At 51.5% G+C, this 14,703-nt stretch overlaps 2 protein-coding genes across 2 annotated transcripts; both read left to right on the forward strand.

Moving 5' to 3' along the window:
* Positions 1–106: 106 nt before the first annotated feature.
* On the forward strand, positions 107–3,595 carry PMZ80_002060 (uncharacterized protein; the record flags this gene model as incomplete). Its single annotated transcript, XM_064870495.1, has 2 exons — positions 107–3,257; positions 3,387–3,595. The coding sequence occupies 2 exons, from the start codon at positions 107–109 to the stop codon at positions 3,593–3,595; spliced, it is 3,360 nt and encodes a 1,119-aa protein (XP_064732948.1).
* A 5,130-nt stretch (positions 3,596–8,725) lies between these two features.
* Positions 8,726–11,125, forward strand: PMZ80_002061 (uncharacterized protein; the record flags this gene model as incomplete). Its single annotated transcript, XM_064870496.1, has 4 exons — positions 8,726–8,817; positions 8,941–9,392; positions 9,447–10,966; positions 11,045–11,125. 4 exons carry the CDS (start codon positions 8,726–8,728, stop codon positions 11,123–11,125), a joined length of 2,145 nt encoding a protein of 714 aa, XP_064732949.1.
* Positions 11,126–14,703: the final 3,578 nt, after the last annotated feature.

The raw sequence follows: 14,703 nt of genomic DNA on the forward strand, positions 1-14,703 counted from the left end.
GCCATGCCTTGATTTAATGCGCGTTCTGACTTGATTCTCTCTCTTCCACCCATACACACATATACACCTACCAACATTGAGCTCGGTCTCCTGTGTCTAATCAGCTATGGCTAACCCAAATTCTGTACCACCGCCGCACTTCGTCACCGGGCAGTATGCTCCGCCGCCTTTCTATCAACCTTACAACGGAAACCCTCAAACCCCGAATGGCCCTCCCTTTCCACAGGGACTTCATCACAACCCAGCTTTCGCTGCGCAGGCTTCCAACTCGCGACGCTTCGAGGCGAACAGCAACACCTCCACCCCTCCTCCGCTACCCTTCCTTTTTCCTCCCAATACCGACTTCGAGGGTTTGAGAAAACATATAGAGGCCCATGGGTTGCCTCCACCGCCTCCACCTCCGCCTGGACAAGCATTCCCCTCCACATTTGCACCGAGTCCACATCCTGCAGCCGCACCAATACACCAACAGCCTCCACCACTAAACTTTCAACATCCTCGGCCACCTTTCCCACAGATATCTAGCCCTGCCGTAAGCCAGTCTCCGTTTAGAGCGCAGAATGGTTATGCAGTACGGCCACATCAGGAGACGCCACAAAACGTAGCAGCTACGTATCAGCCACCGCCCTTGCCAATACCTGGTCTGGATGGAACAAACCTGAGTCGGGTTATGCAACAAGAATCGCATCCTGAAACCCTCAACAACGAACATGCGGCGCAATGGAATTCAGATGCGACAGCTCGGAATGCAGTCTCGCAGACTACCGAGAAAGAGCGGGACACGCAACTGTCCAGGAAAGAAAAGCACGACAAAGCACGAGCTGCAATTTCAGATTTCATATCAGCTGGCATAACGTATCAGAATCTCGTCCAGGAAGGTATCAAACCACCTGTCCTGGATCAGCTTTTCACCGAGTTAGGTATTGAGCGTCATACTGCAGACATCCCATCAGGGCAGCCTGCACTAGAGTCTGCTCCATCAGAGCCGGTTTCAAATGATGCCGTTACTCAGCAGTCGCAACATCAAAGACAAACAACCAGTACACCTCAGCCGGCAGTGCTTGACCCTGCCATGGAACGCAAAGATCGAATTGCACAACTACTAGCTCTGAAGAAAGGCCAAGCTGTAACAAGCGCCAAATCTTCTCAATCAGCATCTCCGGCTCCTGTTGACGTCTCTCCTCGTCAACCACCTAAGCCTGCGCCAATAGCTCTTCATGCGACTTCGGTCGAACAACCGGCGAAGCAAGTCACTGTTGACACGGCCCAAACTGATCCCACTCCAGCGCAGGGAAGCACAGCGCAGCCTCGATCAGCGGATAGTGCAGTGAACCAATTTAACTCGTTGCCTACTCCGGTCCGGGAAGAAATGAAGCAGCAAGGCTTCTCGATACCTGGCTTATTCTTAACTTCAGCTGAAGAAGGCGATCAACCTGAACCACCTGTTGTTATACCTGCGCCTGCCGAGCCGATGTCCCTCAAACGAAGTGCTGAGCCATTTTCGAGCAATGTAATGCCTCAAGCGAAAAGACAGGTCTCGCAAGTGGTAGATATACCGCAAGAGATGGAACTTACAAACGGAGCCGCTGCACCGAACCCAGCAGATGCATCATTGTCTAGCCCCCTGAACAAACAGACAGTCCAGGCAAAAGAGATACCCGCATTGAGCGACTCCGATAAACCCCTGGAAAACGGCACTCCAGCCTCACGCCCAAAGATTAATCAAGACAAGTTGAAGAACAGAATGGCAGCTTTGAAGGCGGATCTGATGCGCAAAAATACCCGAAAGCAGGCACTCCAAGATGGCATGCCAGTACTCGATGCGGAGGTCGAGAGAACTCGTGAGCGCTTGCTCGAGCAGCAGACTCGACTCTCTGCCGTTCGTAAAGACATCGAAGCGAAGACTACCCAGTTGACGCAGGCTCGAGAGGAAGAAGGTTCTATTCTCAATGAAATCCAGAGACTGGAACATCAACTTGCGGACGGTGAAAGCGGTCAAAAGGAGTTTTCGAACGAGCTCACTCAACTTAATGATCAAATCGTGGCTAATGAGAACGAGTCAAAGACAACACCACAAGCAACGGCCAGAAGCTCGCCTCAGGCAGAAGTTCCACAGCCGCAGCCTGAAATATTGGTTCGAGATGCTCCAATAGAGATTGAAGTTGAGGTCGTACCTACAACAGAGCCAGTTGGCCAGCATGTGGATACTCAGAACACAGCGGATGCGATGTTGTCGAGTGGAGAAACACATCTGCGCTTACCCAGCCATGACCGCCAGCAGACTGAAACAGAGTATAGCCCTGAACAGGAAGATCTCGATCGACAACTAAACTTCCAGATCGCAACTTCAGCGGTCCAGGATCAAGATATGGTGAATGGCACAAATCACCATTCTAGCGATACAGCCGATGCAGAGCAGGAACCTTTCGATGGTCCATCACAACGAACACAAATAAGCACTACCGCAACTCCAAGCGAGGATCGGTCTGCTGATGACAGTGAGGACGATCGTATGTCGATTGATGAAGCAAGCGACGCAGGCAGTGATGGTAGTGCCAGCATGTCTGATGGCTCTGATGACTACGAGCCCGCCGCTGAAGTGCAAGATGCTCAGCCAATACCCATTGAGGACAACGACGAATACGATCCTGAGGATGCCACGCAATTCCAGCAGCCACTCGAAGCTGAAAACGACGACTATGAGCCAGCCGAAGAAGTGGATGTCCTTAATGCAGATACATTGAACGGCTTGCGCAAAGAACCGGACGTTCCAGCTTCTTCACTGCCTGAACAATTTACAGACGCAGATGTGGATCGATCTTCACACGTTCTGACAACGCAAGAGGGAGGAATTTCTGCAGTCTCGCATCCACCAGTCGCTGACGATGTTGAGTTACCGCTCACTTCTGGGCCGACAACAGACGATGAGCGACTTCCACTTCAACAGCCAACCCAACCACCATCAGATCTCGTGCACCACACGTCCGACGTGCTCCAACCTGAGCACGTTGACACATTCCCTGAAGAGGAAGCACCAGCAGTTCCACGCTTCAAGCCCTACGAGAGCCCACTCTCTTCCTTGAAGTCGTTTCGCTTCAACCCACAGTTCAATCAGCTTGTGAAGAACGGATACCGCTCACTGACATACAGTAATCGCATCGATGCTGGAAAACCCCTATGTCCTACGGAGCTCGAAGGCCAGATGTGCACGGACGTTAAGTGCGGAGAGCAGCATTTCGGTGGCATGGGCTTATCTGGTACGTGAATGCTACACCCGATATCGAGGCCCCTATGAAATAGAAGAATTCGACAAATGTCCCAAATGAGATGATCGATCTCCTATCGCAAAATTCCCAAGACTAACAGCAGGACTACACACTGACCAGGAGTTATCACAGATGACAAAATACTTGTACAAATGAGCAGCGCAAATGACATGAAAGACAAAGAACAACGAGACGCATTCTTGCTTGGATTAAAGAAGGTAATCGCTGATCTTCGAGAGCAAGGCGTCAAGGAGTTCTCGGAGGTTGCAAATGCCCTATCCAAGTATCGTAGGGAGTATATGGCTGCCCAGGATGGGCTGGTCATATGATCGACGAACGGACTATATATATATACATGTGACAGGAACGACGACTTCTACCTCTATTTCCTCATGTTGAGGCACACGACACCCTTTATCAATGTTTCGTATCCTCCACGGTACTCGCAGTGCGAAGGCACTTGAAAACGGACAAGCATCATGATTAGCTTGTCATGTACAAACAGAAACCTCCGGGTTTGACCAACCATCGTCAACAAAAGCAATGAAGAGGGCGATGGAGGACTATGGCAAGATTGGAAAACTCGAACTCCATGGTTGTAGTCATGAAAAGTACATAATCATGCCTTGCTAATGTGTATCAACATTCTCACACCACTTTCCCACATCTATGGCCCTCACACCATGCTCACAACACCTTGCGTTGCATCCCACCTCATTTCTTCTTTCGCATCCGGACTCGTCCGACTCCGCTGACGCGCGACTGGCGCATGCCACGGTGAGCCTTTATAATTCTGCATATCTACCATCCTGCTGCTCCAAGTAGTACTCCTACTGCAAGGCAAATCTACTAGTCAAAGTGCGGTGGTAGGTAAACGAGGCTCCTTCCGCTTTGCTTCTGTCTGCTGACTAGCTATCTGCACGCCCAGTCATCGTAGGCTGAGGACCTGCCTAAAGGGGATATCGTGGATTACGTGCTTCTACGGCGACATGATAGTAGCTACAGATGTAAAAGTTGGCTTTGCTGGTGTACCGTGTATACGGTACACAATGCAAACTGTTAGTGCAGTGGCATGATTGGTTCACGGGCCCGACCGTACTGGGCGCCCCTGCCAGTGAGAAGCAGTCGCAAGAATGTGGAGTTTGAGAGATTATTTTAACTACATATCTATACAGTGGAGGCATTGTGGTGGGGGAATGGTTCGGAATGCTACGTACGGCGGCGGTGAGGAACGTATTTACGGGGACGGGACGGACGAGTTCATGGTCTAGGATGAAGCTGACAAATGGGTAGGTACCTCAGACACGGAAGTCACGATCACGAGAGCGGTTCGGATATCAAGGGCATTGCGAGTCGCATACTAATGGTGAGGTGCTCGGAAGGGGTTGATGCCGCGGCCCATGATTTCTCCTGCTGCACGTCTGTACCGGTCGAAGACTTGGTTTCTTGTAAGACGTGTTGAGCGTGGCTGAGTACCAGACGAAATAAGGCCCTCAATTCCTGCTCGGATCCTGATGATGCTGAACGACGGCAGGATCCATTGGGTTGGAAAGTCGCGCAGTTCGAGATTAGTTGAGATCCTGGTCTGAGTGAGGGTGGGTGGTTGGATGACATGCTCCAATGCATGAATGTGGAGGATGCCCATGCTGTGGCCACGAAACCACTAATGCTTGTTGGTAGATCAATTTGTTTTAGCTTGTGAGACTGGGAATCAGGCAATGGGCAAAGATGACAATCTGACTGAAATGGCAGCTCCTGGAACAGTTGGACAGCAGCCGGTCGCTCATGTCGTGACACTAGGAATCAGGCGATGAATCCTAATAACAGCACGACTGAGACGGCGCTTGTGGAGTAGTCTGGATCAGAACTTTGCCTGCGGAACAAGAGGACTTTGTACTTCGGTAAACGTGTCGCTGCCGAACCGTCTAGTAGCCCGTTCCGATCAGGTGGTAGGAGCAGGTTCTCTTCCGTATGCTGTGACACACCGGCTCATATATTGGACTCGACTGGGTGGAATGCTTGAGCATGCCATTGGATCATTTTGCCTGGTGAGCTTGTGTTACCGGAGTCTCTGAGAGTAGGCACTCCTCTGACGCGGGAGTGTCATCACTTGACATCCTGATCTGACGTGAGCACAAGCGACTGAGCGTTACAGCTGAGGCCGGGTGTCAACCAACCAGTGCTTACTGTGTACGCACTCATCTTGTTGCTGTGGTCGCCTCGCTCCTTGTTGGGCATATCATTGTGCTTGTGGTCCTGCCGTCAGCTGTCTCGGTACGAACATGAAGGGGTTGTTGGCCCTGCTGTTAATAAGGCGATTTGAGGGGTGAGTCGTGGCTGAAATCCATTCGGCAGTGAAGGCATGTTGCACAGAATTGCGGGCCGGGACAGCAGAAGATGCTGTCATCCGAGTTCATATCGCCTTCGAGCCACGTGATGGTTTCTCCTCAGCAGACTGCAAGGTAGATCACCCGGTCATGGAATGCTGATGGTCTTTGTGTCACGTCCTCACCTAGATCGAGCATTGCCTTGCACAATATCCTCTCTAGCCTTTCCGGGTGTAGCTGGATATTTTCCCTTGAAGGGTCGGTGGAGTGTCAACCTAGCTCTACTTGAGATCGCGTAGGATCGGTCGTCTTCCCCTCTCTTCGGTTTTTCTGCACGGCATAGGGCCAAGTTTCGTGCCCTCCGTCGTGGACAGTGTAGTGACATACGCTCTACCGAGGCCTATATGCTTTACCGAGCAGATACCAACATAGGAAAGCTCGAGGCCTCGTTGATAGACAGACGACGAAGAGACACGCGCCACAATGAAAGTGCCACGTGGCCTGCAGAATAGTACATGGAGAGCAATGGTATGCACCTCAGATAGGGCTGCCACACAGGTATCGTCCATCACTCTTGGATGCGTCTTTACAGCTCTCGAAATCCTCTGCGTTGACACATTTCAGTAGCCCCTTCTTAGCGTAGCGACAGCTTGTAATCATGGTGCGACGAACCTTGCATCGCGAGAATCCGTCACAGTCGCCACCACCAATAATAGGATCGCGAGTTTGCAAAAGCTCTCCATACAACGCATAGGATCAGGCAGCCATGAAAGATGCCTGTCGAGTTAAGACAGGACCCTTGAGGAGGTCTGTCGCAGCCGGGATAATGATTCGCTTGCTAGGAATGCTGTGATTGCGAATATCGTTGAGGCTCACCCGTCTGTCGACAACTTTCTTTGCCAGGCAGCCGCAGGCCAGTACACTGGCGGAAGTGAAACTGGTGTCAGGACAGCTGCCATCAGAACTCACGGATCACACAATGTTGGATCGAGTCACTTTCTGTATCATGCCAAACACTGTATTAACAATGCTGGCTGGCAGAAGCTGACCAGGAAGGCTCACTGCGCGAAAGTCGCACCCTGACAGTCTTGTTTGTGACTCGGTTTGAAAGCGCATACTTCCTTGCTAGGACCCATGTATCTTTAGCAATGCTCAAGGATGCTTGCTCGTTGCCGTCGCGCGTACGCCTTATTGTGGTCGTCAAGGCCGAATGGATGTTGCAACAGCGGGAAGTGCCCGGTCCACTGTTATCGCAAGTGAAACGATAATCATGGTCAGAGGTCATCGTCCGGTGACGATGAATATAATTGAGCAGATAGAGGACTGTAAAGCTGCTCGTCGCGCAGACCCTTGGAGCAGTAAAAGAGAATGTCAGGGAGGCTGCGTCCGATACTCGGCCCGATACATCGGTTCCTAAGCCTAAAATTCGTGGGTGGTCCAGGGTAAAAAGTTTCCGTTACGCGTAAGTGGTGGCTAGCATGAATACCATCTTGAAAACCGACAGCCATCAACTGTAAATTGTTCACATTGAGCTTTTCTGACTTGCTCTTGATATGCTGGTCAGTCGAGCATCCTCACTTTGGTCAAGCCAATATTGCTTGCCATGTGGAAACCGACCATATCTCGCCCGGAAAGCTAACCTTCGCAACCATCCCCAGTATCGAAACAAGCAAGCCCACGGACCATGGCTCCGACTAGGACACCCTACTCCGTACGTTTTACACGGAGAACGAGAGTTTCAACAGCACGGGAATTCTCGAGACGTTCTCGCCTCGATTCCGCCGGATCGCACCTATTCTCATTACAACCACTTATCCGCTGCTTGAGGAAAGCACTTGGCGCGTAGCTCAATTCTATGGCACGTTCCAATACCGTGCTGGATACGGTCTGAGGCATTGATAACCAAGACATTGTGAGTGAGGTTCGTGGGAGTGGGCCCTCACTCTTGCACAGATGTCTATTCTGCACCGAATATGCCAAGTTGCGAATATATCACGCCTGTGCCCATGGAGCTGGTCGAAGGGTAGGCAACAGCGATATATTCGATTTCTCTGGACAGAGGAGGAGCTGGGCTCACTTACCGATTGCGCCATTGCCATTACTTAGCTGAGTTTGCTTTGGCTGTATCGACTGTTAGGCTGATCAGGTGAAGCATTGGTATCGCCATCCCTAGCAAAACCTTCATTTTGTATGATAGTGGTCACATTAACGTGGGAAGGAAGACGCGGCTATCTGGACATCGACAACCAGGCACATACCGGACCCGCTGAGATCAGAACGCCCGACTTGATACTCGATCATCAATCTCCGAGCCTATGCAATGTGCTGTCCGGTGAGTTAATGGTCTGTTTTGAATGGTTCGGCTGGTATCGTGTCTGCACTGCCGCTCTAGCATCAGGGTCGTAAGGCACTGCGAAGATTAGGTGTTGCTTTGAGTTCGCCGTGTCCACGTGCCCCATTATTGGGAAAGGAAAAAGGGCTGACCAAACTGCTCCGTGCTCGGTATCACGTAGGTGTCAGGTGACGTACTGGCACTTCAGAAAGCTTGAGGACACATTCATGTGCCCCTCGCACTGCAAGGCAAAAACGCTAACGTTTTAGCGTTCGGTGGCGCATCCGGCAGGGATCTGCAATTATTCTTGTCCTCCAGGAGTCCCCAGCCGCGACGGGCACAAGGCAAAGAGGCATTTGCCGTGTAAAGATCTCAGCATAGTCCCTAAAAGCATGGACGTCTTCGGACTACTCAGTCGACTACCTATTTCTATCAGACGTGATAATATAATTCCTCCTCGCCCGTCCGGAAGTTCGCCGCATGCCGCGCAGAGTTCAGCTTTTGCCAGTATCAATCGAGTTTGATAAGCCGGATTAAGTCTCGACACCGGTGTCGTTGCAAGCCGAAGTGCGATACTGTACACATTTAGTTCTCATGCCAACGAAGTTCGTCCCAGAACAAGGCTGAACTCTCTCACGTTCAAAGCACTTGTGCTTCAACAAATCATACGTTGCTGAGACAATAGGTAAGCACCAGAGGCGGGATAACTAGGGTTGTCGACGCTAACAGATCTCAGTCGTGAGCGGGATCCCAGATTGCACAAAGTACTGACCCCACTCATCTGTTCTCAGCTTGCAAACATGTCTACTTGGTTCAAAGGGTTCACGTGGAAGGATGCAGCCCAGAAGGCTCCAGTCACTGCAGCCCCGTCAGACCATGCGCATACCACGAAGTAAGTGCTGTCCTGCTCTCCCCGGCTGCCCTGTCCGCCTGAATGAGGCGATCGAAGCAGCAAGGCTCTGTCTCAGTGTTCTCTGAAGTCCCTGCGCGCGGGATATTGGCTGAAAACCTCTAGGATCGAAATTCAAGATGAAGACCCGATGCTGGTTGAGGCAACGTCGACGGCCACACCTGAACTTATTACGGATCAGCTTGAGCATCAAAAGCTCGAGGGAGGACCGAAAGACAATGGGAATGCTTCGTTAGACAACTACACTGCAGCCTTACCGCGAAAGAACAAACGACCAAATCCCGAAGAGATGTCAGATATCTTGCATTCTGATATGAAGAAGCGCAAATCCCCATCTGCTAGCTCAAATGATCTCAGCCTACTTCCGGACCACGTGGACGGCACTGTCGATCACTCCGACTCAGCAGAAGTCCCAGACAATTCATCGGCCTTTCCCGACACATTCTTCGACGACGATACCGGCCATCCACCTCCGGGTCTTCTGCGTGATCTGGAAACGCGTGCCATCACTGTCTCCCAACTTATTCAAGAAGTTAAAGGCATCTATGCAGGACTGGGTAAGCAATTAGCACTCAGTACAACTCTAGTGGTCCGTGTCTGATCATCCACAGTAATGGTAGAGAAGAAATGTATCGAGATCGTGAGCCAACAGGCACAGAATCCTACCAAGCTCAGTAAGGAACAATGGCAAGCACTCATTGCTTTACATCGCACACTGTTGAATGAACATCACGACTTCTTCAGTGCGTCACACCATCCGGTCACAGAGACCCATGAACTCAGAGAGCTCGCTGCGCGTTATGCAATGCCGGCCCGCATGTGGCGACATGGCATACATGCGTTTCTGGAATTGCTTCGTCATAGGTTGCCAGAGTCACTCGAGCACATGTTATCCTTCGTGTATCTATCGTACTCGATGATGGCATTACTCATGGAAACTGTACCGGACTTTCTGGAGACATGGATCGAGTGTCTAGGAGACTTAGCTAGATATCGTATGGCCATCGAGGAAGCTGACTTACGAGATCGAGAAATCTGGTCAAGCACGGCCAGGACTTGGTATAACCAAGCGGCTGATCTATCGCCGAACACAGGCAGAATACAGCATCACCTCGCTGTGCTTGCACGTCCTAACATCGTACAGCAGTTGTTCCTTTACAGCAAGGCCTTGGTTGCTGCCATCCCCTTCAAGAATGCCGGCGAGTCGATCCTCCTTCTGTTCAACCCGTTGCTGGACCAGCCAGGTGCGCCCACCTCCAGGTATCAACCAGCCGAGTTCTCCTTCGTTTGTGCTGCAGCGATACTCTTCAAGCGCAGGAGTGTGGTCGAGTTCGAGATGTACAGGAAACAATTTGCATCCCATCTGGAAGGACACTTAGCACGCTCCGGATCCCGTTTCAAGGTACAAGGACCAGAGCTAGCGGGAGCCCTATTCGCCATGATGATGGACTTCGGCAACGCAGACAACCAGCTCTTTGGGATGATTTACAAGCATCAACAACACTTGAAGCAAATCTATTGCGAGAACAACAAGAAGGAGATTGACAAGCTTCCAAAAGACTTTGTTGCGAACGATCCGAACATCACAAATGATATCAAGACCAGATATTGGAAAGGAACCATATCAGATGATCATGTGTCGCCACCGGCTCTGGCATCCGAGAAGACCTTCTCGGCCAGTACGGATGTTAGCTCATACGTTGGACCCATGCTCTACCAGGTTATCGCCGACGTTGCCAGCCATATTGGCAACAAGAACGTGGTTCCATTCATGCATATGGTCCTTGCCTACCTCCTAGCCTTGACCTGGGTGCCGGGCGCCTCCGTATACATTGAGACTTGCATCCCATGGAATGACGTTGCCCAGTTCCTCAACACCGTCGGACGGAGTGGAATTGCCTACGACAACATCGAAAGCTCCGCTTTCCCGAAGTCCTTTGGTGGGAGCAAGCGTCAACTTCCCGAGGACTTTTCCATGCGGGGACTCATGGCCATGACATATTACTACGAGCCTAACTTCTTTGACAAAGACGCATTGGTTGACGAAGATGAGAGATTGCTAGAACAACCCTCCCATCAGGCTCCCAGAGTAGAACGATGCCTTTGGGCAGGCATTCAGCTGGCGGAAACGGTACGTGGCACTCCATGACATATGATGAATCCCATATGTTTGTTGGCTTGCTTACTTTGCTAACGATTTGGCGCACAGACCGATCGCTGGCTGAGCTATGACAGAACCACCAAGCAATTCAGCACAACTGCCTTCAGCCGCGACCTGAAACAGCCTTAACCTTTGGGGCTGGCCGGATCGCTGCGCGATCTGGTCAGCCCCGAGGGTGCGAACACTTGGAAGGTAAGGATGACGGGCCTTATACTAGCATGTTGATATTGACCTCAAACAGTGCTACGAGAGCATTTTTGCCATCTTTGTCCGTCTCTAGCACTCAGCATTGCTACGAGCTCAATGCCGCAGCAGTGTCTGCTCCGTCCCATCGGACTGATCCAACGTTAAGCCAGCCTTGGAAGCTGTCGCCGGATCACATACGTTATCCAGCGGATTCAACATCTGCAATATGTTCATATACAAGATGACTGTTCAACACACGTCATTATGGCTAACGACAAGGAGTTATTAGTGTAGGATATCTCTGGAGTCTATGATCGGGAAAGCTGTGATGAGGCTAAAGCTGCTGGCTAACACTGCAGGAATTTTGTTTCGGTGATGTATGTTTGCTGCGCGTGGAAGATGTTCGTTCTGGCTTATCTGAAAGTAGCGTAATACTCTTTGGTCTCTCCAGATACAAGCTTTGCACCTTTAACTCCTCGATCTTTACTGGGGATTGCCTGCTCGTAGAGCCATCAACCCCTATTCTCGCTTTGATGTCAACGATCCAGTCCGCTTCGTCAATGATTGCTATGACTCTCCGAACAGTCAGGCGCACGCTTACGGCAAAGTACTTGAGGTCCACCGTAGATCGCTATACCTAGCAGGGGAACCACTGAGAGCTCTCAATCCAGCTGTCCTGGCGTCTTACCCTATCAAACGGAGAGACATACTGCTCATTGGCTGTGACGATGCCCAAGCCGACCAGGATAATTCCTATACGACGATGTGACACAAAGTTCTTCAGCTATACTTTGGAGCTCGAGTAGCAGACACGATGTCTACCCAAGCTCATCCATGCCTAGCCATGCCCAACGGACAGCATAGGAAGCAGGCGTAAGTGCAGCGCCCGGGAAGAGAAGGAAGATCACACAAATGGAAGGAGACTGAAATGATGCCACTCTCGTGCAGAAAGTGCTTGACCAAGACGAGGTTGATCCAAGCCAGATAATGCTTGGAATGGAAACCCGACCCTACAGGCTTCACCGCAAGACCACATGCAGTCACAGGGCAGCCTCTTGAACACAATACCCACGCTCGGACGGTCGGGATGAAGCCTCTTTGCGCTCACCACTGCGCAGCAGCGCGAGCCTACGTGTCGTCTTCCTGCTCGAGCTGAAGGAACTGTGACATACGAAGAGCTAGGATGAAATGATGAAGGCGCTTTGCAGATCAAGGCGGATTACCAATGACATTCCGATATTGGGCTCACCGTCATACAGGGAGGGCGTGCTTTAGTGTCTTTGCCTTTTTCTGAAGGTGGAGATACCATAGTGATAGTGCAAGGACGGTGCCTCCATACGCATAGCGTGTTGGGGCAGCCTACTGTGCGGCGTTCAGCACCAATCGCGCCGATGGCGGACGTATGCAGGCGTCAGCGTTCATCCATGGCAAGACTATGGTGGGTAACCAGCTGCGGATCTCGCAGAATCAGAAGACCTTTCGCATGATACGATCAGGCGAAAAGCTTTCTCAAGCCCTTGGTAGCCTTCATGTTGGAACCTGCTCAGTTGTGCCAGGAGAAGTCCCATAGGCCATGAGAACGTTCACCGCTTAATTGTGATTGTAGCCTTCATGTATGAATCACGGGCGAGCTTGAGCCACTAGGAACAGCCTTTCTGGTACTAGACCTTTCAGTGGGCCGCACTTGGAATCTTATGCCTGTCCAACGATGCCAGTGTGCCCTTCCGTGTGTGACTGAGTTCCTCATAGGCCTTTGATGCTCGTGTCAACGTGTCAGGTTCTGACCGGTCCTAGACACCACGAGATGGCACGAGCTGAGAGGTCTTGGTAATTCCCGATTCTGCCTTGCCAGCAGTAGCGTAATATCACATCAGCGGCCCACATTGACCTTGAAAATGGCCATGGCCAAATGAGCTTACTGGAAGAGACCGAAAGTACGGGTTGCCTCGCTCCTAGACTGGTGGCCGAGCACCGTTCGCAAGGGCAAGCCGGAAGGCGCGATCATCAACGCCCTCTGCAAACTGGGGCCGCGTGTCGCGCCTGCTTTACCCGCAACACGTCTTCCAAATTTAACAACGTCTCGCGTACCATGACAGGACATGAACACGAGGATTTGGTAGGCTTCCCGTGACGGAGCCTGCTGGTGTTGCCACACACTGGCTGCGACATGCTATTGCACAGCAAGCTACCCACCGCGTGTGCTTCGGCGTGAGCTGAGATCCGAATTCAGTATTGACAAAGCCACAACCAGCAAATCGGCATCCTCTCTTTCTCACAATCCATGCATCAACTCCTAACCCGAAGACAACGTCTGTCGACTCAGAGCTGAGGTGCTTATGAGATGCCAGAAGAGGCGCGCGTTCGGGCAACGTGTAATGGTTGGCAATATCGTACAGCAGACCCATACAACTATACGATGAGCCAGGATTAAGGCCTGGTCCTGGTCTCTCAAGATAGGAACAGGGTTCCACGGGTCCAGACAAGAACGCCTCTTGTTGACAGCAATGTCTGGGATGGCCCTACAATACGGCGGTGGCCATGGACAGTTGTGTCGCTCCCTCGTTGCGCGTCGAGACCGCCACGCAGTGATCCACTACAACAGGACGACTGAGGAGGCTGCAGTACCCTTTGGTGTCATGGCTCGCTGATACGTTAGCAGGCTTCGCTTTCATTAAGGTTGCAGGCGCAAGGGTTAAAGCATCTGAGTCTCTGGAAACCCTTCACAACCACTGAACCGCCTTTGCTTATTTGCGCATCGCTTTCTCCGTTGCCACCGTTAGCCGAAATGGTTTCAGCTGATGTGGGATCAGGTCGCGTTGCCTAGCAAATCAAGGCTCCTTTGGCGGTTGGTTTCGATAACCAAGAAGCACTCGATGTCTGATAGGCGGGATCGCCTCAACCCAATGGTGGCTTGTCATGGTGTCCTTCTTCCTCCGAACCCAATGCCATCTTGGTGCCGGACCGATTGCTAGATCTTGTCGAGAACTGAAGTGTCTGAATAGGTAATACCAGCCACCTGACCCTCGAGCGGCGACGGTAATACAGTAGAGACCTTGGCATGCAACAGCGCCCGCATAGCCAAGGGGCCAGAGATGGTGTAGCTCGCAAGGTGTTGGCAACTTGGTTTCTGGTAGACCAGAACATGACGCGAAACGTCTTCATACTCCTTACCGGACAAGAGGTTTATGCACATCGAATCGATGTTCCGTGGCAGCCACCTGGCGATAGCGGTCTCGACGAGTACGGTAAACGTCGATGCAAGCAATCCGGACGAACGTGGAAATGGTAATTGCTAGATGGGTGGCAAAGAAAGAAGAAACAAAGTTCAGAGCAAGGAAATACATGCAGAGTAGCTTCACAGCTGCTTTTGCTGCAGCTTCCGAGTGCTAAGATTCACTATACCGCGGCCAACACGTCCGCCGGCGTCTCTACACCCTCACCATATGCAAGCGGCCGAATTCAGGTCAACTCGAGCGCTACAGGGACAACCTTCACCCTTTCAAGGCAAGATCATGCACAAA

This window comes from Knufia obscura (genome assembly GCF_036327395.1).
Source record: "Knufia obscura strain CCFEE 5817 isolate CBS 148926 chromosome Unknown scaffold_2, whole genome shotgun sequence".
NCBI classification, from domain to species: Eukaryota; Fungi; Ascomycota; class Eurotiomycetes; order Chaetothyriales; family Trichomeriaceae; genus Knufia; species Knufia obscura.